Source organism: Pseudopipra pipra, chromosome 13 (genome assembly GCF_036250125.1).
Source record: "Pseudopipra pipra isolate bDixPip1 chromosome 13, bDixPip1.hap1, whole genome shotgun sequence".
In the NCBI taxonomy this organism is placed as follows: Eukaryota; Metazoa; Chordata; class Aves; order Passeriformes; family Pipridae; genus Pseudopipra; species Pseudopipra pipra.
In genome coordinates, this window is record NC_087561.1 from 11802620 (window position 1) to 11827337 (window position 24718).

A 24718-nucleotide genomic window follows, 5' to 3' on the forward strand; every position below is an offset into this window, starting at 1 on the left:
GACCAGTCAAAGGAACATGACATCAGCTTCCAAATGTGGAAGTGCAGGGAAGTGTATTTTAAGTCCAGAAATTACACTTGTTAACGCAGAACCCAGAATGCTCAGCAAAGTCCTGGTGGGCTAATTTTGGGATTTTACTTCGCAAACTCGGCAAGGCCTGGAAAGCAGGTGTTAAAGGCTGCTCCTTGTTCTCTGGCAAAGCATGAAGACAATGTCAGGTCCAACCTGAGTTTAGTATCTGACCCTCAAGAGGCTCATGACCTGGCCCTGCACGCACAACTGGCTGCCAAGGTGTGCAAACAAACAACCTGTGCATGCACTCTGGGAGCACTGTTTGCACCAAGGCAGCACAATTTAAATGCAGGAGTGGCTGCACCAAGGATGGCTCCTGTAGCAGCTCAAGCCAGGGCACAGCTCACTTGCCACTTCAGGGATATGTCAAGTTGGGTTTGCTCCTGCTAATCCACCTCAGCAGCCAATTCACCCCTGGCTTCATGGCAGGAAAACCCAGTGCCTGCACCCTCCCAGTCAGCACTCCAGTTTCTCAGTGTGGATGAGCTTTGGAGACAGTGGAGGTGGTTCCCAGCTCTCTGGACATACTGTTACTGCTTTGCTTTGCTTGAAATATATTTAGACATGCTGATGAGCATGATTTAGCTCCAGCACTGAGAGCCAGGGATGCTCACATGCAGGCATCTTCACTCTCTTACACCACAGGGTTTACTCCAGCCTGGACACAGGGGGAAGGCACCTGCCCCACCTTTACCAGACCTCCTCACTCTGGCAGCAAGATGTAGAGGAGGTGATGTTTCCCCACCCCTTCTATAGCCACAGTTCATGGCCTGGCAGGCTGTGAACCTGCTCCAAAGCTGAGCAAGTTACAACCAGGCTGTGAGCTGCAGTGGCTGCCTGTTCTCCAAGGGCTGCAGCTGCTGGCAGAGGCACAGGGCAGGCAGCTCGGGGTGTAACATCTCCAGCCAAACCCAAGAAAGGGATCAGAGCCCTAATTTGGCTTGCTTACACCATGACACTATCTCCCCATCTTTATCAATGGGAGACAGTCCCAGTCCATGGTAAGGACTGGACCAAAGACACTATGCCTTGTTCCCCCACACTGATCTCAAAGCTGCCACCTCTGCTGAACTATCTCAGTCACCCACTTCAAGTCTCTCCTTTTGACATCTTGCAGCAACTTCCATTTGTGGTTTATTGTCTCGACAGCCTTGAATCAAGGGAATGGAAACAGCTGCATTTAAACACAGAGTCACATCCCCGATTGTTACAAATTGCTTCAATGATTTTTAAGGGAAGAAGCCAGTTCAGAAGATTAATAACATGCTACTTATTAAAATGTATGATCAGCACTTTAAAACTTACCACAGGGTAATAATTCTTTGTCAGCTGAGTGCTTTCAAGTCCTTTTAATGCTTTGGGAGAGAGTGGTTTATCTGTACAAAAAAAAATACATCAATAAATTACAATGCACAGCTCTCATTATTCCAGGAGGAAAAGACACTGCCACATCATGTCCAGCAGACATAACTTCATCCCTGTGAACACAAAACTTCAACTGCAGAGTTTGTTTCCCTGCTTCATAATAGCTAGGATCAAACCAGAGGCACGCATGACGCTGACAGGGGCTGAGCGAGTCACACCAGAAGCTCTGTGCAGCCTCTGCCAACCAACTTACAGGTTTGCTCCAAAATCCCTGGCAGCAGCCCAGCGTCTAGCACTGTTTGGAGCTACAGTGTGACTTCACCTGGCCCACAAAATTTGGGTTTTAAAACTGTGTGTCTGTAAGAAACGACGGTTACCATGCTTTGCTCCAGGTGATTCACAAGGCACTTGAAGCCAACCCCGATCAATATGCTGAACTGTGATCGCTGCAGTCACTGGTGATGCAAAATCCTTCTCTGAATGAAGGTAGATTTCAATGAAAAGCTCCCACAAACCTGGAAGTCAATTCTCATTTGGCATTTGCTAAATCCCTGTGGATGCTTCCAGCACGGTATGTGCGCACGCACACACACACACACACACACACAAGTCCCTGCTCCGTTTTTCCTTCACTAGAGAAGCCCATTCCCTGCCAGCAGCACAGCTTTCCCAGCTCTCCCAGAACCACAGTGGCACCATTATCCCCTCTAGAATAGGCTGCCCAGGTTAGGCAAGGCTGCCCAGCCCTGGCCACACTTCACACCACCTACTGAAACCCCTCTGTGCCCTGCAGAGCAGCCAGGCTCTCCTGTCTCCCTGCAGTCACTCACAGAAGGCAATTACTTTCACACCGATAGCAGGGAGAAGCTTGATATTGATAAATTTAGCCCCTGGAAGCTGCAGTTTGATGTACTGTCTAATTATTGCTCTTGTAGTGCTTCCTGTCACTTCCAGCCAGGAGCTCCGTGCCTCATCTAGAGACTCAGAGGAGCTTTCCTCCACACAGATAGCTAATTCCACCCAAAGGGCACATTTAGGACACAGTGGAGGTACAGATACTGCTGAAAAAGAAGTAACTCCATTTAGAGTGATAAGTCTCACACTGTGGAGGTGAGGAAAGCAGCTCCTCCCCCCTGGCAGTGCTCCTGGGGAGGGTTCACTGATAAGTCTCTGCATATATCACTTGGAATATGGCCACATTTCCTGAGCATGGAGACACCAGGGGAATGAACCCTCCTTCCATGTGAAAAGGATGCTGGAGAGAGGATTTGGAGAGAAAAGCTCTGTAGATGTAAAAATCTGATGGGCTCTCACATCAGGATCTGTGGGAGACTTGCCCTTCAGTGAGGTGCTGTTATCTCATGCAGCTCTCATCTAATTTTCCCCATAGGACTGAAGTTTTCTTTCCTTTGTTTAAAACATCTCTCTTCTCCCTTCACTAAGTTAATTAGCAATTCCTGGGTTGTGCCAGACAAGCCTTCAATCCCTGCTGCAACGTCCTGCTCTAGCTCAGACATCATTTCCCAGAGGGAAACAATGGGAGATGAGATAGTCTAACAATGATTTTTTCATTTAGAATTAAACAAAAACTGACCTAATTCTGAGCACTCAATCATTAATTTTTTTCTTCCCTCCTTTGTCTGTTTTGGGTTTTTTTGCAAGTGTGGGAGCAAGGATGTCTAATGGGGGCTGCACATTTTGCAGTTCTTTGCAGACCACTGCTGGCATCTCAGTGTTTGAGGCCAGGGCTGACCCTGAACCATAAAACCAGCACCAAGCACACAACTGGTCTCTGTCCAGGGTAAGTCCTCAAGGCACATTAAGGAATTAAGTTGCTTTTTGTAAAAAAACAGTTCACTGTCACACCATGGTCTCTGAAGAACAACAGGCTGAGCTACTTGAATGGATGTGTAACACCACGGGGCACTTGGCCAAGGTCTTCATGTCATTCCCCCCCATGCCTGGGTATGATCACATCCCAGAAAATGTTAAGGACACTCAAGACAAAGCTCAATAAAGGCAGATGTCATCAGATGGATCGTACCCTCCCTCTTCCTTTCTCAGTATCGCAGCAGAAGAGGCATCAGGGGCAAAATGTACCCTGAGGAATCAGCCACCACTATGGACAAAAACAGGCACTGTTCCCTGTGGCCATGCAGTTTTTGTTGGATTGCACACCACAATGGTGAGCATCCCTTCCAGTGCTGCCAGAAATGGCAGGATCAAACACAAACACATCGCCTGACCGAGGTCTCTAACAAAATGCTAATTCTGTGCTCAGACACTGGAACGACCTGACAGCTCCTCAGAACAAAGAGGAACCAAGCAACTGGTCAACCTCATCCTCTGGCAACATCCCTGCTTCCGTGCTGATGGGGCTTGGGGGAGCAGCAGAAAGGCACGATGCACTGGGAAGAGGGTGAAGCAGCTCTCAAACAACTCATCCAAAAGGCTTTACCCTTCCGGCCTCATTCATCCTTCCATTAGCCCGGCTGCTGTAAGAACACAAATGGTCCTTAATAAATAGCAGCAATTTCCCAAAGGCACAAGGGTCCTCACTGCATTATACTGCTGTCATTCAATCAGCCCTTGAAAGCAATTTGCTTACCGGTGGATTTGATTTCTCTGACGTAGTTGCTTGGGAACCAGCCTGTTTTTCCATTCAAGGTCCCTTCCCACCAGCCCCCTTCTTCAACCCGGGTGACATAAATAATGTCTCCTTTGTTAACGGAGAGTTCATCCTCATTGGTCTGCTTAAAATTGAACCTGGCCTTTACCACCAGCTGATGACTGCCATTCTCGGTCATCTCCTAAGGAAAGAAGCATGGAAAAACATCAGTAAATCCTCCAAAAAGGCAGAAACCACTAGGACAAGCCATTGTTCTTCTTTGTTGTGACAGCTGTTTTTTCAGTATTGCTCTGTATAACAAGCAATAATGTCTTGCTGTTGTGTAAACACTCCCTCCAGAGGACCACAAGGTCCCTCCCAAGCATTAATTTAGTTTCCCAGTGCAATGGATGGCAGATAAGAATCGCTCTCCTCATGTCACACAGAGGAGCACTGTGGTTTGGAGAAGCTGCAAGACTCCCTCCAGCCGAGGCAGCAAAGCTGTGATGGAGATCAGGGGAGAAAAAGCTCCTCTGCTGTTCTTGACCCAGAGGTACCACTCATACCCCTCTACTCCCACAGCCATCAACCCCATAATCAGATGTTAAATAAGGGATACCACAGGCTTGGATTGCCTCCGTAACACCCTCGCTGACTGTGAAGTTGTGCCGTTGGACTCAGTCTGGGGGTCTCCAGCCGTGGAGCTACGAGACGACAGATGTGAACATGGCCCTTTGGGTGGCTGATCTGGTGAAAGGAAACAACATCTGAGTTTTACCCAACTGTCCACCATCCCTCCACATCACAGCAAAGCAAAGAGTAAAGCCTGTAAAGAAAACAACAGGGCACAACAGCTGAAAGAGCAAGATGGTATCTCCAGCGTGGGTACTGCCAGTCAACAGCGAGGATGTTTTTCTGGGCTGGGATAACCCTTCCATCAGGGAAGAAGTTGAATTCCATCCTGAGGCACTCCTAGGTTGTGCCAGCCACACATCCAATTGCAGGTTTTCTTTTAAATCCCCCTTAAAACTGTAGAAAAGTAGAATAATACTCAGCCCAATGATGCCCAACTGGGACTGCTTCTGGGATCCAAGTAAGCACTGTTGAAGGTGTGTCACAGTTTAGCTCTCAAGTGCTCTTAGGTCACCTCTGCAGCTGCAGCGTGGGCTGTCCCACTGAGTGGGGAAGAATGCTGAACAGCTGGTCAACACAATCGCTCCTCTATTTAGAGGAGTCCTTCTGGGTTCATTATCCAGCTGAAACAGCCTAGGCACTATTTTGATTACTGTTCATGGACTGTTGCCATTAGCCATGTGAGAGAGGGATTCAAGCCACACTGAGGAAGGACAGGAGTGTCACCCCCAGGAGATGGACAGCCCATGGAAAGGCTCAGATTATCTCAGCAGCTCTTGGAGTTGCCTCCTTCACACACTCAAAGCTCCTTGCTTTGCAAACCAGTCTCCAGGCTTGTTCCTGCCCCCACCTGCCTGATGCTGGAGGCAATGCTGCTGCTCTGACACATCTGTTTTTATGATTAGTGATTTGTTTCTATATTAATACATGAAAAGTCGCCAGAGGGTAAAAAATTTCCTGGTCACAACTACGCAGAGGCTGAGTCAGTGTCCTTTGTCACTAAGAGAAGTTTCAGCTCCTGCAGGACCTGGCAGTGCTCAACCCCAGACTCCTGCTTGATGCTGCAGAGGGGTAAAACCACGGCATTCAAGCCACCCAGTAATTTCCAGTACTTCTCTGCTACTGTACCCCACACCACACTGTGGGACACGACTCAGATCACCTTCTTTCTATGTGACATGGTGGTCAAAAAATGCAACAGCAGATATTAGCGTTCCAGTAAACTGTGAAGGACTTTTAAGATGCGCCTTATAGCTTTGCTTCAGATTTTAGAACATTTCTGTGTTCCAGAGCTGCTGGTTTCCACCTGCAGTGTGGACCTACCATGTCCATGGACCTCAAAAGCAGGACAGACAAAAGCAGTCTGCAGGAATCACTGTGCTGGGTGTGCAAGTCCCTGGGTCACGTTTGGAGCTCTTCCTTGAAAATGCTGCAAGAGGAGAGGGTGATCCAGCCACCAAGTGTGCACAGGAATAAGAAAACATAAACTCTAAGGCTGCTGTTCCCCCATTCTCCTCCTGTCTGAATGTCAACATGGAAAACTCATTCCAAAGGGGAAGTTTGGTGGGAGTTACAGGAACTCAGCTGGGCTTTTATTCTCCCCAGAGGATTTTTGTTTCAGTAGGAAAACACCTCATCCTTAGACTGGACCTGGAGCAACACAAACTGTGAGCTCTTGGGGAAAGGACTTGCTTTGTCTCTCTCCAACCCCTTGCACAATGGGGACCAGGTCTGTGACTATGACTTCCAGGTGCTGCTGTCTTACAACTCCCAGCCATGCCATACCCACACTCCAGTCTGCCCAGTCCGTGCTCTAGCGATGGACAACATCCATGATAAATCCTGTGTGCTGTCAGTGAGTCAGTTTTCTCTTTTGCCCTGCTTGTTACACAACTGCCTTATGACCACATGGTGAATTCCCAACTCCCTGGGCTGCAGCAACAGCAAAACCCCTCCACATGGAAAACCCACTTTGCCAACAGAGTGGGTTTTTCTCTCTGAAGCATCCCGGGATTTGAGCAGGAGTGGTTTTGGCTGCTCCTGGCGACTCACTGGCCAGAGGGGTGGCTGGCTGCCAGCCTGAGATGTTCTTCCCCTGATTCCTTCTGGAAAGGGAGGGCGTAAACCACAAGTCCAGACTTCGCTTGTTCAAGTCATCAGCCACAGTCCCACGGAAATGACTCGGTTACTGTAGATTTTATGCTTCTCCCTGCCCCTCCCAATCTTCCAAAGCTTTTATAAATATCTGCAGCAACCTAGAAACAAATGTAAAACTGACTTTGACAGTTTGGCAGGGAAGTGTATCATTTATATTGCATCATGACAGTGTCCTATTTTATGCCTGGTCCAGCTTGGAACACTGCTGCCATATGTTGCTTAAACTATGGTTAAAATAGCTGGGTTTTCTGCTCACATTCCTACACTATTTTTGGCAGATGAGCCTTGTCTGATCCAGCACAGCTGGTTTTCCTCCCCTGCCCTCTCTTGCAGATAAAAGCATCAAGCTCTGTATTGCTGTGTTTTGATGGACAGCTGCTGAACTACGAGTTTATCAGCTACAAACGATGCCTCCAGTTATTTGCATAACAAGATCCACGAACACACAAGGATTTGGACTTCAAATGGATGCTCAGAAACACATTCCCACGGCGTTTCCTTAGCTGACACCTACTCCCCTCTGCCTCTGACGAGGGTGTTGGGATGCAGCAGCGCTTCGAGTGCCGGGATGTGCAGGCATGCCAGAGCCTTGGCCATGGCAGGAACTGCAGTAGCCAGCACCAGGCTTGTCCTGATGCTCCATTCAGCCCTTGGCCTCTGACGAGACGGACAAACCGGACCATCTGCAGTGGCGGTTTGTAGGACACAGACTCCTGCTCCTCAGGAACTCGGCCAAGCCACCAAAAAGCAAACGTTTTAGACATGTATTTATTTTACCCTGTACTTTTCCCAAGGGTGCTCTCTGCCTGAGCAGCTAATTATATCGCAGGCATTGCGCTTTTTAACATTTCAACAGAGAAAGCATATGTTCAAACAGATGTTTGCCATGAAACCAGGAGGATCCCAGCTTCCCTGTAACCCTGTCAGTAACATATGACTGGAACTATTTCCCAGAAGCCCTGTCTCAGGCTGAGCTGGGACATGGGTGGCTGCAGAAATACAGTTGGGGCTGTAAATAAGGGGACTTTCTGAGAATGGCACAGTGGCCTTGCCATCCCATCAGCACACACCCATCACACCCCTCTGGTCCAGCAACAGGCAAGCACAGAGGCAGGAAAGCTGCTCATTCTTTTTGCTTTCAGAATAATAAAGCAACTGTCGATCACAACAGCAGCACTTGCAAAGGTTGCTCCCGGTCGAGGTAACCTACATTTTATATCCCCATCACACTGAACTGCAAGAGCTTCCACACAGGGTCACAGGGTGCTGTGGGAAATGGAGCGGTGGGAGGTTGTGAGAGATGCTGAGGCTGGGAGGAGATGATGTGCTGAGGCCAGATTACCATCCCCAGACTTCTAGGAAATGAGCCGTGGACAGAGCCGAGTGCTGGCTGTAGAATGGCAGCCTAAGAACCTGAATTTCTTCAGAGCAGCATTACACACACTTATCTGTGTGTACAAGTCATATGTGTGTGTGTACATATAAATACTACTATTATTATACATTATATATTATTACTATACACATATTATTACCTATGTTGATGTACAATACATGCATGATAGTTTATACAATAGTTTATATAATGTATAAATATAGTATTTATATATATATGATTTTATAAGGCCTTGCATCAGAACAGAAAAGAGGAAAAAAGCAGGAGAGGGTCTACTCCCAGCAAAGAGTTTGTTTCACTGAACACCTGAGCAGTTTCTGTACTAGCAATAAAGAATCCAAAAGCAAAAACTCAGTTGAAAGAGAAGTAAAATAAGAGAGCAAAACAAACCAAAAGTAGCCAAAATGCAGCAAGCAAAGAGGAAAACCTTCCCATGAGAGGAAAATAATGATTTTAAATTCTCCTCTCTTAAATCACCTAAAATGTGACCTGCAACAGGGAAACTGAACTCTTCTCCTAGGGCTGGACTTCAGTGGGTGCGCAGGACTCTGTCCCAGTCCACCTGTATGACAGGGGGCTATAAATGCTTTCCACCTTCATGCAGATCTGTTCCTCATCCCCTCAGAATGAAGGTATTTTCACCTCTTCCCCAGAGCAGCACACTGCCATTGTCCCCCCCATTGAACTTCTCCTTTCACAGCCTGTGTGACTGAGTATCAGTTTAAAGCAGCCTGCAGGGAACAGTTACACATCTGGGATGGAAACAAGATCAGCTGATTTGTTTTGCTTCAGCAGCCTACTCCTGCTCCCAGGGATGCAGGACAAGCTATCAGCTTGATTTCCAGATCCAGGAGCCTACTCTATGGAACCCGGGAGAGGAGAGAGAGAAAAACATCAATACAATTGACTGAGCAACTGGCAACAACGTTTGTTTTGACATTCAGTAAAGATATTATGCAGATGGAGCTGTTTTTCTCTTCGGCTTTAAAACACACTATTTAAAATCTGATATTTGCATTTTGGGAGGTGCATGCTCATTTACACTGAGGCTCCCTTACAATGACCTACTTTAAAGTCCCTTAATACTGTCAAAACTGAGCAGAGGTCCCGCAGTGCAAAGTGATAATCGAGCTCTGCAGAGTGCACACAGCACCTGTGAAACACCACGTTTAAACACAGAGTTGGTAGAAGCATGAAATGCCAATCCCACCATCCACCATCAGCCATCAGTGCTGGCAGAACAATTTGCCAAGAAATCATCATAAACTAGGAATTAGCAAAAAAATAAAAACCAGCCCTGCACACACACGAGAAAGAATTTGAAAGGATGACAGAAAAAAAAAACCCTTTTCTCTTACCTTCAGTAGCTTTATTTATAGTTGTTAATGTGCTCAGGACCTTGGAGAACTGGTCTCCGGTGTACAAGTCATGTGGATCAAACACCTGTGAAAGAGGAGCTTGGTCAGTTGAGCCCAAAACATCTCACTCTGGCTGCCTGAGCCACCCACGCTGCTGGAGGATGACAGTGAAGATTAGGCAGCCCGTGTGTCTCTGCAGGGAAAGGGTGATTATTCAGGGCTGACAAGTCCCATTTCCTTTACAGCCAGAGAATTCCTGGGGCATCTCTGCGTGGGAAGGGCAGGGGGACCCGGCAGCATTCGGAGTATAACGCCGGGGACAGGGAAGGAAGGAACTGGTGCTGTCTGCAGAGCAGGGACTCCTCTGAAAATCACCGAGAAGGTTATTGCTGGCCTTGGGGGAAGGAAAGATTTTGTTGCTATTTTTGTTATCGAAAGCTGAAGAGATTGAGGCTGTACATACAGATCTATGTATAAACACACACATATTTTCCACAGTAGGATTAACACACAATTTTCTGCTACTGCAATATGGCATATATAGAACACTTACACATTTCTACAGGAAGCCAAAACCAGCTATTTTATATACAAAAATTCCACCCTAAATAATTTGGTGTTGCTAAGCTTCAACAGCAAAACAGAAATACAGAGCTAGCAAGGGCTTATTTTCCATGACTGATAGCCTGGACCTTGTACACTGAGCCCTTCAGAAATCACCACCTGCACAATGAGGGGCATCCTGAGTTTCCAAAACACTGCAATCCCCTCTAACACCTGAGAAATGCCCTCAACTTCACGCAGACTGTACAAATCCTACCATTAAGGAAGCAAATATAAGAGATACAAAAAGTCCCTGTTAATGGTACCACCATAGCACCATCTGCTAATCCCCAAATACATGTTGTCTTGCAGATGGAGACCACAGATACACAAATCCAATGAACACGGAAGATGATTTTAAAGCTGTCCTGGCAGACACCATCTAATTAGAAACATTTCCAATGCACTAAAGAGTGTATCCTGCTAAATAAGGACACAAGTCTTAATTACCTTTAGGGTAATTCAAACTGCCCTTTAAAATGGCCCTTTCTTGCTTTCCACACATAGCTTCTTGAGTACCCTTGTCATATTTCAAACAGGAAAGGGACTGGCCTCTTCCACAGCCCTGGATGCTCACGGCATCTCCTCCTCTCGACAGACACACCAGTGCAGCACCAAAGCCCAACACAGGCAGCACAAACACTGCTCTTTGTTGAGAATATATTCTAAAATTGAGTCAGCCACTCAACACCAGGAAGAAGCCTTTACCCAGAAGAAATTTAATCCACGCTCAGAGGGGGAACAACCTTGTGTCACCACAAACATTAATACCAGTAGCTCCGCAGCTTCGATCATGTCCACTGCTCTGCACACTTTGGGGACACCCCCACCTACCTTGGGCTGTTTTTAAGCTGATCTGTCACCTGCACTTGCTTTGGTTTGCTCCTTTGGACCACGCGGACCCCATCCCCTCTGCCAGCTGGTGCGTGAACTAGTTTTGCTGCCCTGCAATTGCAGGCAGTGCTATCTGAGCATCGCCTCCAGCCCTGAGCAGCAACAAATGTTTGTGTCGCCACGGAAAGGGAGACGGTAATGGAGAGCCCCGGCGTGCACTGACCCGGCTGGCAGCTGCTGGAGGATGCGATGTTACAGTTGCACAGGAGGAAAGTAAACAGCCGGGGTGGGATGTTTGCGTGCATCTCTCTGGTGTGTCATTTTCTCAGTCATACCCTTTTTCTTCCACTTCGGTAATTCCAGAAAAACAAGTCCTGCCTTGAATGAAGGGCTTTTTTTTTTTTCTAAGGACCAAAGTAGTAAAATACATCCTGAATCCTTCACTGCACAGAATAATGCTGTAAGTTCAGAGTCATCAGGCTGACAAAGTCCACAGAGAAACGGTGGAGAGAAAGATATGCAAAAAATTCGAGCACAAAACCAAGCAATAACATGGAGAAACTGTCTGGAACAGCTACTGTGTAACAAAGACAATGTGGAAAACTCTTCTGGATCAGCTACTGTAATGTAAATATATTCTACAGCTTGTTCACAAATAAATTCAGTGTACAGAAAGGTCCTCATTTACGAGCTAAAAATTACTTTTTCCAGCACAATCCATCCATAATTCCATTCCTAACTAAAAAACAAGCTGCACCTAGAAGAGAAATAAAGGGAGAAAAGCCTTTTTTCGCTTTTAACTCGTGGAAGATCTGGTGGATGTAAATAAAACCGCGTTTAAATCTACGTCTGTCATCTGAAGATCTCCATTAAAATGCGTTCCTGACTTTCAGAATCCCAGACCGCAGCTCCCCTCGGTGAAAGGCTCCGGCTGCTCCGTCGGGAATCGCACCGGGAGAGGGAAGCCCTGCACTGCCGCACCGCCAGCGCTCCGCCAAAGGCAGCGGCGGGGCGAGCAGGGGCCGGTGCTCCGCGACCAGAAGAGCACCCGGCTATTCGGGAAGGGCGGAAAACCAGACTCGCGAGCAGCCAGCAAGTTACCAGCACCCAAAATCCTGGTCTCGGCATGGGAGGTGCATAAAAGTTCGGGGAAGCCGGGCTGTGTTTCGAGCCCGAGCCGTCCACAGTCAGACAAAAACCCTGGCAAAGCCCCAGCTGGTGCCAAGCCCGGAGCCCGGCGCGACTGCCCCCGACCCGAGGAAGGAGCCGGAGCCGCTCGTCCCCCACCCGCTCCGGCCGCCGGCGATGCTCAGGGCGCCCGCTGCCCTCGGCTGCTCCCGCCGGACCTGCCCGTGCGTTCCGCGGCCGGAGCTCCGCCAGCCCCGGCCCCGCGGAGCCGGGCACGGGCACGGGAACGCCGCTGCCCCCGCGCCGGCTCCGGACCCCCCGCGCCGGTACCGCGCTGCCTTCACCCCTCCAGCGCGGACACCCGCGGGGATAACACCCCGTGGGAGCTGCCCGGGGACACCCCGGCTGGGGACCCCCGCCCGGGACGGGACGCGCTCGGTACTCACGGCGGCGGGCGGGCGGGCGCGCAGCCCCGGGGCATGGCGGCGGCGGCGGCGGCGGCGGCGGCGGGCGCTGCTGCGGGGCGGCCGCTGCGGCTCTGACCCGGAGCCGGATCGCGGCGCGGGGAAGGGAAGGGAAGAGAAGGGAAGGGGAAGTGACAGGCGGTGCCGCCGCCCCGCTCCGCCCCGCTCCGCCGGGCGATGCGGGACCCGGGCGGGCCGTGCGGCCGCAGCTCCCTCCGCCGGCCGCGGGCGGGAGAGGGGGAAAGTGGAAGGCAAAGGGGAAAGGGAGGTGGGGAAGGGAAGAAGGGAAAGGCCGGGGAAAGGGAAAAGGGTAAAAGTAAATCAGGGAAGAGAAGAGAGGGGAAAAGGGGGAGGAATAGGAGAACAGTGGATTAGGAAAGAGGAGTAAGAGAAAAGAAAGAAAAGAAAATGATAAAAAGGAGAGGAAAAAGGAGAGGAAAAAGGAGAGGAAGAGGAAGAGGGAGAGGAGAAAACGGAAGGAGGAAAGGAAAAAAGAAAGGGAAAAGTAGAAAGGGGGGAAGAAAGGGAAAACAGGAAAAAAAGGAAAGGAAAAGGAAAATTAAAAAGGACAGGGAAAATGAGGGGGAAAGGATGGGACAAGGAAAGAATATCCAGGCTGTTGAAACAGTAATTGCAGCAGGTTTGCAGCACTGGGAAGAGAAAAGCTGCAGAAGGGCCCATGGATGAGGCACAGTTAGTTTGAGGCAGTGAATGTTCGGAGACGGCATGTCCTCGCCGCGGCGAGCACGGCGCCTCTGCTGCCTGTGCCCATCTGTTCGGGGAACATTCTCCTGCAGGGAACATGAAAATCCCCAGACGCCTCAGCACACCAGCGGGCTGCAGCATGAACAGGGAATGGAGCACTGCACTGACATCCCTGGTGAAGCCTGGCCGTAGATCCCAACTCCATGCAGGGACACGGGGGTCAGGCACACACCCCACACCTGGACCTGGGGGTCTCTGGGACACTGCGTCACTCTGAGAGTTCAGACAGACCCATTTCCCAGTGCTTGTGCTGGTCGCTGCTGGCCAGGAGCTCTCGCTTCTGATGTTATCCACCTGGGAAAGGTAATGCTGCTTTGGAGTGAAGCCAAAGGACAGCAGGTTTTGGGAGAGCATGGATGGATGGGGAGCCAAGAGGGTGATGACTTTTTATCTGCTCTCCCACACCCTCAGTCCAGGTACAAACAGTTTGGTGAAGGTTGCAAGCACCTCCAAGAGCAGAAATAGCCTCTGTGCTGCCCACGAAGGCAACAACCCACGGCAGGCTCTATGATCATTTGGGCCAGGTTTAATCCAGCTATTGATTTATCAGGCAGATACCGTTCTTAGCTCACAAAATTCAGCACCTTGCCAGAAGTTTTGTGGTGTTAGCAATAAAATTCTGCTGCTGAATGGAGATCTTGTGCTTCTTCAGCAGCAAATGATGCTTAGCTATTGAGCTGCTGTTACATGCACGCTGATGTCAAGAGCAAAAGCAAACAGTTCTCATTTGTGTCCTCAAGAAAAAGCTAGGCCAGGAGCTTTCTATGATTTTTCTCTCCTCGTGATCTTTTCCCTGTCTTCTACACTAGACTCCACGTGGTCATCAGGACAGAATCTTTTGCCTTCCGCTTTTCCTCAACCCACTTGCATCCAGTTGGCACTGCCTGAGCAGTACTCACTGGACTAGCTCTTGAGTCAGATACACAGCTCAGAGGTTGAAGCCAAAGTGTAAATTAAACACAGATTATCTGCACTGTTCCTCAGTCCAAACCATGGAAGAATCCTCTAAGGACATTTAAACTCCAGAGAGGTGCCCATGTGCTTTGCCTAGTCTTCTGGCTCAGCAGAGCTGGATTAACAGACATTCTCATAATTTAGATTAAATTCTAGCACTGAAAAGCAGTTGGAAAATTTTGGACATGATTTCATTGTTTCATCTCATTACAGCACTTGCCTGGTTAGAAGGAGGTGGTGATTCCCCTGCTTGTCTTCTCTTTTAGGACTAACACAAGCGAAACAGCAAACGTTCGCAGGCTTGGGCTGGACTGAAGCTAAGGAAGAGTTTGGTTATTTACACCCTGCCACAAGATGGATTCTTCCAGCTCACACCACCAGCCTGTACAACTCCTTCAACTTAATGGAGCCAACTCAAAACAGGAAGGTCACACAGTGTCCTTCTTCCCCTATGTCCAAGTGTCCACTATGTCCAAATGTTTCACTGCTCCTGTAAAATGGGAGAAGTTGCTGTTTGCCTCACTGTGTCTTTCTTCCACTTCCTAAGATTGAGTTACCAGGACAACAAAGAAGGGTGGGAGGGAAGTGCATATGTGTACCTCTTTGCATTCCCTCCTACTGGAAGAGACTGGCAAGCAGTATCTGTTCAGTGGAAGGTGAGACTTGGGTTTCAACTAAAAACTGCTGAAAACCTTACTTTCCACACTGACCACCTTCCCTGCATGCCAGCAATGCCTAGTGAAGGGGTGTGTATTCAGTTCCAAACAGCAGCTGCACAAACATCTACTACAAAAAAAAAGTTGAAGGCAGGGTATGAAGGTAGCCACTGCTTTGGCAAAGTACAATAAAGCCACGGGATGATAGGATGGGATGCTGATATCATGTTTGAGATTCCCCAGGATGAGGCTGTTCTGTATAAGTCAGCATCCAGGGGAGAAGTTGTGAGTTCTCAATTTCCTCAGAACATCCTCTTTTGCTCACATCTGCAACAGGAACAGAATCTTTGACCTTAACATGCACTCGTCAGTCTCAAGACAGGAGAAGTGGCTCAGGTCCAGTCCCAGGCTACTTCTTCATATCTGAGGAGTGAGAGTTTCCTGTGGTGTTTGGAGAGGGGCAGAATTGGAGAGAATCAGCAGGGTTTTATTGTCAAATCCAAGGTTTGGGTAAGCAGCAGGATGGCTGTCAGGGAATTCGAATGTATTAAGCCAAGATCTTTCCTGATGCTACTCTTTTCTCAGGCTAGGTTGCTGGAGCAGAAAAGATTCCCTATCTTATGCTCATCATCCTTAGATGTAATACCCAATCTCTGCAACTTCAGTGCTGATAGATCTTGGAAGCAGAAGGTTCCCTGCCTGTTCTGATATTCCAGACTTGCTTCCAGAGTAAATGTGCTGCAGAGAACCCCCCTCTGAAGGACAGTGGCCCTTCCCAAGGCAAACTAGGGATCAGGCATGAGGGAGGAACATCTGTAGGTATGCTGCTTAGAGGCCCCTTGCCAAGGGGGTCCAAACAGGGCAGCTTTTAGAAGGAACAGATGGCAGAGGGTTTTCCTGTCTCCTCCTGCTTTGCCTGCAGAGGACTCAGAAAACCTGGCAATACAGGAGAAGAGTCAGAAGGAAGCACTCTGCCTGTGCCATGTCTTGCCCACCATCTCAGCTGTCCTACCTCAAGCCTTCCTCTGCCTGAGGCTACAGAGAGGAGCCAGGAAAAAGCAAAATTCCTGTCTTCACTTGGCATTCTAATATAACAGTATTTTGGGGGGGGAAAAAAAGATGAAACTGTTTTCATTTCACTGCAAAATTTAAACTTGAGCTCGAGAGATTTGAGCTTTTATTCAGCTTTTGAGGTCTCCTCTGACAGCAAACAAGACAGGGGCAACCACATGAGTGTGAAGGAAAAACTCACTAAGGGCTCAGAATATTTCAAAGATGAAGTAGGTTATAAATCAGAAGAAAAAAAGAAGTCAGAAACCTTTAATTTATTAAAGCCAAGGAAGAAAATGCATGTGGAGGACCAGAGCAACACCTAGAGCTGGACACATAATGCTGCTAGTTCTGTGTATCTGAAAATTGTGGAGTGCAATATTGCAGAATGGACTCTCAAAACTACGAGATGTTACAGCACAGCAGTTGAGGACTGTTCCTTGTCCTATGTTTTAGCTCTTTAAAATTCCTTTTTTAAAAATATTTTCCACCACAGCCATTTTATGATTAGTTTGCAAATAGAAAAATAAACTCTCAGAAAAATGGAGGAAATCACATGGTCAATACCAGAGGACTGGCAACAACTGATTTTGGATGTGATAGGCCTTCAGGGATTCTATATATATCTGCACTTAAAACTGGGCTGCTGCAGCAGGCTCGAGAAATGCATTACTGGGAAACAACAGGCTAGAGAGGCACTCCTGGAATGAGCACATTCCCATGCTGGTTAGCTAAAACCCTCTGAAGAGAAGAAAGGCTCTTTGCTTTAGACCTTCAAAGAAAAAATGCAGGAACAGAGCTACTGTGGGATGGACTTTTCTCACAGTGGTGCATGAGTATTCTATGTAATGCCCAAGGATGCTGTACCTGCTTCTGGCAGAATTTGTATTCAGAATATACTTTTTCCCACAACCTTGAGCATATTTCAAAAAAGACAGTGATGATTCTTAGTTACAGGTTTCTTTTTTACTGCAGGAACTTAAGTGTGATACAAAAGTCTTTAAATTTCAAGTCTATAGGCAAACAGTAAAAAATTTGATGGCAAAATTAGCTGAACTCTGAAGTGATTCATGTAGACTGATCTTGCAAACACGAGCTGTGCTTAAGCATAAGAATCAGCATAGATAGGATTAGGAATAGCCATTGAAAAGGTGTCTTTTCATTTCATTAGGATTGTTTTTACGTGTAAGGAACAATTTATTGTGTGTTTGGCAGAATCTCACACAACAGTTGCAAGGGGATGAAAAAATACTGCAGTATTGAGTATTTCACCCTTCTATTAAAGCAAGGCTAAAATCTGCAATTCCTTCCCTCTAATAATGAAAAAAACCCTACATAAACAGGTCCAGGTTTAAGTCTGTTTAGACAGCCCTCCTGTTATTGCTGCACGTATGTCTGCTTGAGCATTTAGGTTTGTCTCAAAAGACAAGAAGGAATCTGTTAAGCTCACAGTCAATGAACTGTTTCCAAATTCCCTAAGCAGAATATTAAACTACCTATGCTTTGATTTACATTATTAATACAAAAGATGAGGAATGGATACTGACTTAGTCCCTCTGATATCTGGCTCCCTTTCCCAAGGCTGATTAAACAGTCAAGTTAAGACAACAGAAGAAAGGACCCAAGCTGACTTACCTCCACTTTCAGGAGTGCGCAGCCTTTCAAGAACTCTTGAATATTACTGATGCAATCTGCTTCATTTTTAGGCTCCAGGCAATACTAAAGAAAGAAAACCCACTGAGCTCATTGCATTACCTCCCGTGTCTCCTGTGTGGAGAGGGCCTGCATGAATATTGACATGTGCGTTTTATACTGAATTAGGGAAGCTTCTTCAGGGGGCGGGAGGGGGTGGCAGGCAAGCTGTCGAAGCAGGAAGAAAGCCACTGGAGGAAGTGATGAATACATCGAAATGGTCGGCATCTTGTTTTAAATCTCCACATATGACAGTGCCCTGAAGTGACAGTGGGAAATTGATGACCTTTAACAACACACTGCCCCAAACCATCACATGTAAACAGAAGATAAGGAGCTGGCAAAACTGATCTTTGCATAATTTAATAAAGGCTCCTGTTTTATAGGGTGGATAACCTGTTGTGGTGGTGGTTTTTTAAATGAAACAGCTTCTCTTTTGTGTTGCCAGTTCCTATCTGTCATTGGACTCCTTTCCTTTTTTTCTCCTGCAGTTTCTTATCATGCTTTTGGACTGCAAATACACACCTCATGAAACTGTAACAGGAGGCACTCACATGGCTTCAGTACCAATGGATTTGCTGGCTTTGGGACAGATCAAACAGCCCGGATGCAAGGGTTATTGTTTATTCCTGCCCTAATCTGCTTCTCCAGTGTATTTCCTGACTAACAAAGCATTTTGCAGTAAGACTTCTGAAAGAGTGAATATATTTACAGTCAAAATTAACGATATTTACGTAAATACAGACAAACTGCATATCCTTCTATTCAAAGCCAAGATATTCTGATCTCTGGTAGGTCCAGTATTTCCTGCCACTGAACGAACACGTGTAACCTGGCCAAGTGCAACCTCGTGGGGGTTTTTTTCTGGACGTAGAGACAAAATCAAAGAACTAAATCTACAATCACACTTTACTGTGTTAGAAACTTAAATGTAAAACATTTATCCCCCATGAAGCTCCTCTCACCAAAGGAAACCAGACCCGAAATGCCCAGGGCAGTGTTTCTCTGAGCAGGGCTCTGTCTCAGGACAGTGAAATGCATTGGAAAGCATTACCTTTTCTGCAGATCCCGGAAGAAGTCGGTTAATGAGTTTACAAAGCACTGTTCCATCTTTCAGAGAAGTTTTCAGGAACTCCTCTGGATCATCTACTATTTTCTTGGGGGAATTTAAGACTCCCAATGAAATAAGCCACGTTACAGTTTGTTCTTCTGGATTCATGGTGGAGAGTTGTGCCGCTGGCGCCGTCCTGTGCAGCAGCGCACTGGAACCCACATCCGTGATTGCATCTTCCTGCCTCTGCTGCTGCTTGCACAGCTCAAGTGTGAAACTACTTTTTTTTTTTTGGCTCGGCACAGAAACTCACCAAATCTTAGGAACCAGTAGTTCCTCTAAGGTAAGAAACTCTTTTAAAAATAAAATAGTTCTTTGCACTCTGTTAAGAGACAGAGCAGGTAGATTTTTAACTACATTTTCAACATTATTGAGAAGTATTTCATGTGAATACTTATTGCACCAAAAATATCTCATCTCGTGATGTGGCAGCTGGCACCTATCACCTGGTAAACTTGGTCTGAACTTGGGGTTATTACCCAAAGCAGTTTTGTCAATACCGTAAATAATGAGGTATTCATTGTTAAACCTGAATTCACAGTACTGATGATTTGAAGGAATGTCACACTAACCTTAAGTAAACATTTTCAATTTTATGTGGCAGCCCTAGTTAATAAAATTGCCTTTTACAACAATTTTTGATTATCTGGTTTTTAAATTCTGATAATGCACTTTATACACAAAAAATGTTTTTTTTAACTATTGTGTACAAGTGCACAGATAATACAAAATGGTTTCCTTGGAAGATCTTAATCTCTCATAACATCTGGACAACTTCAAAAAGATCAGAAATTTAAGTGATCCAAAGCTGAGAATGAAACTTCCCAACTATTTCACTTGTCCTATGAGGATGTCCCTTTCCACCAGCTCTTCAGGATCCATTGTAGGCAGTACCATCAGTTTTCTACCCTGCTCGGGGCAGTACTAACCATCACTACTTATCACAGCAATTCAGAACAGTCCAGTCATCTCAACTGTCCTTTCACCACAACAGATGGAAAATGAAGCAATTCTGTTGACGATGCCAAAGAAGTTGGAACATCATGGATTGAAGCAATCCAACAGGAACAAATTATCCTGGAGACCAGAATTTCTCGGTGACAATGTTCTGAGCCAATTCCTCACCCTGTTACTTGAACGAACTGTTTTCAAGGCATCAGTGTTCCCAAATTGTTTAGGCCTGTGATTTAAAGGGTAGGGAGAAACGGAAGAGCAAAAGGATAAGCTGTACACCGTGAATGTGCATGGATTTGTGTCTCTGCTTTCCAGGTGTTATGATTGGTACTGGGACCTACCTAAGGGCCATTTTTAACAGCCACCAGTAAATCAGAACTGCCCTTTCAGGGTTAGACACACCTCTGACCTTTTCTAGGACTTGAGATGAATTCCAGTTCTCCATTGTGTGGAAATACTCGTTAGCACAAGGCTGCACCCAGCACAGCATGAACAGTAACACTGGATGCGGCTCAATCACAACTCACTGCTCTCTCCTGAGGCACATCTACAACTATCAGTGTGTGCAAAACACTTCAAAATTATGACTAATTGCAACTTTAGTTGTTTTTTCTTTTTCCAGTTCTGATGAGCACTACTGTTTTCAATGTTTTAGTGTTTTGCAAAATGGAGACATGCAGTTTCAGTTTTCATAGTTTCTTTTTCCAAAGCCGTAGTGGACAAGGTAACTGCTAACGCTCACTGATCAGCTGGGGACAAGCACTTTGATACAGAAGACACTTCAATCACCTCATCAGAACACAGCAGTTTCTTATATAAAGACCAAGAGAGATACTTCCAACACTCAGAAAACTGCACACCGGCTTCATACCTGAACACCAAAGCACCTCACCCACCCCTTCTCTAAAGCAAACTTTTTGTGTTGAAGGGCAGGTTTAGTCTCAAGACTGTTTCACATTCAGCTATCGCAGATGTTAGTGGTTGCAACCACAATTAAATGAAAATACTTCCCACATCTTGAACACTTACCAACTGCTTAAAAGACCTGCAGATAGGCATATTCAGACAGCCCCAAAATTTATGGGGTTTGTGATTAGCCACCTGAAGACCAACCTTCCATCTTCTATAAAGGACTCATCTAAATACATTGCAGCTTGTTCACCAACTTCCACAATGAAATTAATTGTGGCAAACCCAGAGTATGAAGGTAAAGCAACTCGGGAAGGAACAGTGCCTGGTCTGGTCTTTGGGAAGGCTTCAACTTTGGTTATTTGCTGACAGGGACAAATCAGTGAATTGTCAATCATCTCTTGCAGAGTCAACTTAGTTATGTAATTTGCAGCCTGATTTACACCAGTGATGACTAAACAGCACAGTGTTATTTATAAGGTAAAAATAAAAGGGGGCATGTGTCCTATAGCCAATTACCAAGCAACTCTGACAGCACACACATCAGAACAGCACAGCAACGGGACCAAGTTAAGAACAACAGTCACACATTCAAAACCCATTTTGAGTGGTTCTCCTCAAAGTCACTCATGTTTATGTAATTCCCCCTTTTTTTCCCAGCACAGAGAGAAAACACCCAGCACAAAGACCATCACTGGAGTTATCTGTGTGCAGCAGAATCTACTGATACATTTCAACTCGTGGCTTTCAGTGATAAAGTTTGACATGCACCACTAATTTAAATCAGGGGCACATCCTCATTATTTAGCATTTGAATCAGGTATTATTTTTTTTACGATAGCTGCCATGTTGCCATTACATTTTACATAGGATGATCCACCTCAGCATAAACAACAGCATCCAGACTATAAGCTACTGCTGAAATAAGAGTCTCTTAACAGTACAGCATGTTATTCTTTCTTGCAGAAAAGACACAGAGACCACTTTAGAGCAATAATCCTCCAAGATGGAACCCTCGGAATCTTTTCCACCATAAGTCTCTGAGCAATACATATTTTTTTTACTTTAGCAAAAAAAGCAAAACTGATGCTGGGGGTTTTTTTTAAACAGTAAATTTATTAGCCCTGGCAAGTACTGCAATTCTACCCATCTGCTACGTACTTGCAGTCTTATTCCTAAAATCTGCAGCCCATAACTGAAGTATAAAGTGATATCCTCATCCCAAAACCCAAAGACTTAAATCTGTAGACAACGTATGCATGCTTTTTCTTCTTTAGCTACGCGTTATGAACTGAGTATTTCTTAAATGAGATCACTTCATGTCTATCATGAAAGTCAGTATAAACTTTATTATCAGTGATTAAGTACTTCAGTCAATCTGAAGTTAAGAGTTTTCTACGTGAAGTACCAGTGCCTGAGCATTCTTCTCACATACACTGGCACATCAACATGTATCCAAGACAAAAACACATCAAAACCTAGGCAAAGTTTTGAAGAAAGCACCTACTTGCAAGGGATGCAGTGCTGTCTGGAGTACATACACCACACTAATTATTCTGGGGATTTATCACTAACATTGCCTCAGTACATCAACACCTCCTTCCTCTCATCCAGAAGGCCTGGACAGAACTGTTAATGTAATAATATAGAACTTCTAATGGTTTCTTGGTGAAGAAGCACTTGTAACACTTTAGTCCTCTGTGTTTTAGAGGACCAAGACTAATTTCTGTACAACTTGCTCTTTTTTCAGCATTAAATGGCAAGCACACGTGTGAAGGGAACCCGAGTACGTCTCTGCTGCAGAACGTACTGCCGTGTGGGCGCTGACCAGCCCGTGGGCTCCCTCTGGACTCTGGGATGATGTCAGCTATGGCACACAGCAGTTAGCTTCCACCAGAATTTTTCTGTATATCCAAGAGTTTAGTAGTGCTACTTTCAAAGGCAACTCCTGAATGCTAACACAACCCTCTAGAACCAATGGTGGGCAACACCACACTCAAAATCCAGGCTGTAGCAGTTGTGTTTTGTTATCCTTCCATTTTCCAACGCATATCCACTGCTGCACTGCCACCTTCTAGTCACCGTAACTGAAAAAAGGAAACACAAGTTAGTCTCCTCTTGAGAGGCCAGGAGACAAAAAAGCTAAATCATTTTTAAATTATTTTTATATACACAATGAATTCATTTGGTTTGTATTCTAGCTGTCCCAAGAATATGAAAGTACATCAACAGCCATCTCACATCCACAGTTTTAAACCATTCCAGAGATGCCTGAAGTCTAATACAATCCAAAGACCTCTGCAGAGATCAATTCCTGATCCAAAATTATACTCAGTATAACTGCTCACCCTGCACATTTAACCAGACTGATTAAATGTCTATACTGACACCTCTTATTAAAAATTCATATTTTCATGGTCTGCTCTTGCAAAAATTCATAGACTAAGTACTCTCTGCATATGATTTGAAGTGCATTTGTAAATGTTTTTGCTCAGCTGCACTCAAATGGGACCCCTTTCTGCAGATGAGTAGTCTCTCACTGCCATTCCTGACTGGTCAGCTTATAAAGCCTACTTAAACCTCCCCCTGCAAACTTCAAACAGAAGTCAAAAATATTAATTAGACATGAAGATGTTCCATCCAAACCTACAAACACAATCTTTCTTCCAGCTACTACACTGCTGTAATATTTACCTTATGCACTGGCACAGGCACCACTCATCTCTGCCATCATCGCAAATGAACCAGCATTATTCCAGTGGTATCTTCTGGAAGTTATCACCCTGCAACTAAGAGAAGATATAAAAAACTGAGAAAAATACATTTTACAGCATATGTCAACATATAATGCTTCCCCCCATTTCAAAAGATGACAAAAGCTTGGGTTTGCAGATTAGTCTGTTGCAAGTTTTACTACTTCTTTAAGTGGTGGAAGGTTCACTGGCTTGGAATGGACTGGGATGCTTTAGAGATAAGTTGCATGGCTTATGGATTCTCACTCCTTTTCAGTGGTGCACTGCCATGTTAAATCCATAAGTTGAATGACAAAATTTACTGAGGACTAAACAGTAGTACAAAGGTTTTGGGTTTGTGGTTTGGTGGTTTGGTTTTTTTTTTTAGTTGGAGGTCTTCATATTTACTATAGTCAAGAGCATCTTTTGAACTTCATGGCTTTACCAGAGCCATAACAACTTGCCACAGGTTCTGCCACATGTACCGGGTATCCCTGCCACGCAGTGTCAAACTAAACAGAGTCAGGCATCCAACTAAATGTCAAGTTTGCAATGGCTTGATTCAAACTCCCACTAGTCAAGCTGGTTGTCAATCTAAACCAATTTCTGATTTCACAAGGCTTTAATTTTGCTAGAATACTGTATATGCAGCCTCTTTAAGCATCTTCACTGAAACATACTGGGCACAAAATACCCCCTCCCAACCCTACGTGGCAATATTCTTTCTACAGCGAGCTGCATTACACCTTTAGTTTCAAAATTGGTGCCATAAATGCTTTTATCCAAGAAGAAATGTTGAATTTGGAGAATTTCTAACGCACTGGAGCATTTTTTTTAAATCTAGACAGCACTTCCATTGCCATGACATGCAGCTTGTCTTACTGTACTAGAGGAAGGTAAATTGGTTTAATTTTGACTTAGACTGAAAAACTAGTTTGCTTTGCTTACCATCTTTGCTGTTTCACAGGCATTTGATGCTTTAAATCAGCTGTGGAATGCTGAAAGATTCACTTGTTTTTAGGAAGCCATAAGCCTTTGAGAAGTTGGAGAGAAAGACTTCTTTGCTTATCTTATTTTCTCCTTTGGAATCAAAGATGTTCCTTTAAAAGTGAAACACTACAGAGTTGCAAAAATTTGAAACAGTATGAGTAAGCATCGTTTTGCAGCTTCTTTGATGGAATTGGTCAATGGTTTGTGGGGTTTGTTTGTTTTTTAAACAGTAGTCTGTAGCTGACTTACATGTACATGACTTATTTGGAAGGGAGATCTTTTTAAAC

General features: G+C 45.7%; 1 protein-coding gene and 1 long non-coding RNA gene across 4 annotated transcripts in view; both read right to left on the minus strand.

Annotated features, from left to right (window-relative positions):
* ARHGEF6 (Rac/Cdc42 guanine nucleotide exchange factor 6) overlaps positions 1-19028 on the minus strand; it is a 38545-nt gene extending 19517 nt beyond the window's left edge. The window contains exons 1-6 of one of the 3 annotated variants that reach the window (XM_064670051.1): positions 18790-19028; positions 17679-17762; positions 9590-9674; positions 4665-4792; positions 4046-4247; positions 1378-1448 (exon numbers count right to left, since the gene is read on the minus strand). In XM_064670051.1, coding sequence (XP_064526121.1) covers positions 1378-1448; positions 4046-4247; positions 4665-4792; positions 9590-9674; positions 17679-17762; positions 18790-18954 — 735 coding nt within the window. In that variant the 5' untranslated portion in view covers positions 18955-19028. Of the gene's footprint in view, positions 1-1377; positions 1449-4045; positions 4248-4664; positions 4793-9589; positions 9675-12600; positions 12734-17678; positions 17763-18789 lie in introns of those variants that run through there. The other 2 variants (XM_064670050.1, XM_064670052.1) reach the window with 2 other exon arrangements.
* A 3633-nt stretch (positions 19029-22661) lies between these two features.
* LOC135421497 (uncharacterized) lies at positions 22662-24505 on the minus strand. Its single transcript, XR_010434030.1, has 3 exons — positions 24390-24505; positions 23404-23498; positions 22662-22796 (listed from the first exon to the last, which is right to left on the minus strand). It is a non-coding gene; the product is annotated as an uncharacterized LOC135421497 (long non-coding RNA).
* Between the last annotated feature and the right edge of the window lie 213 nt (positions 24506-24718).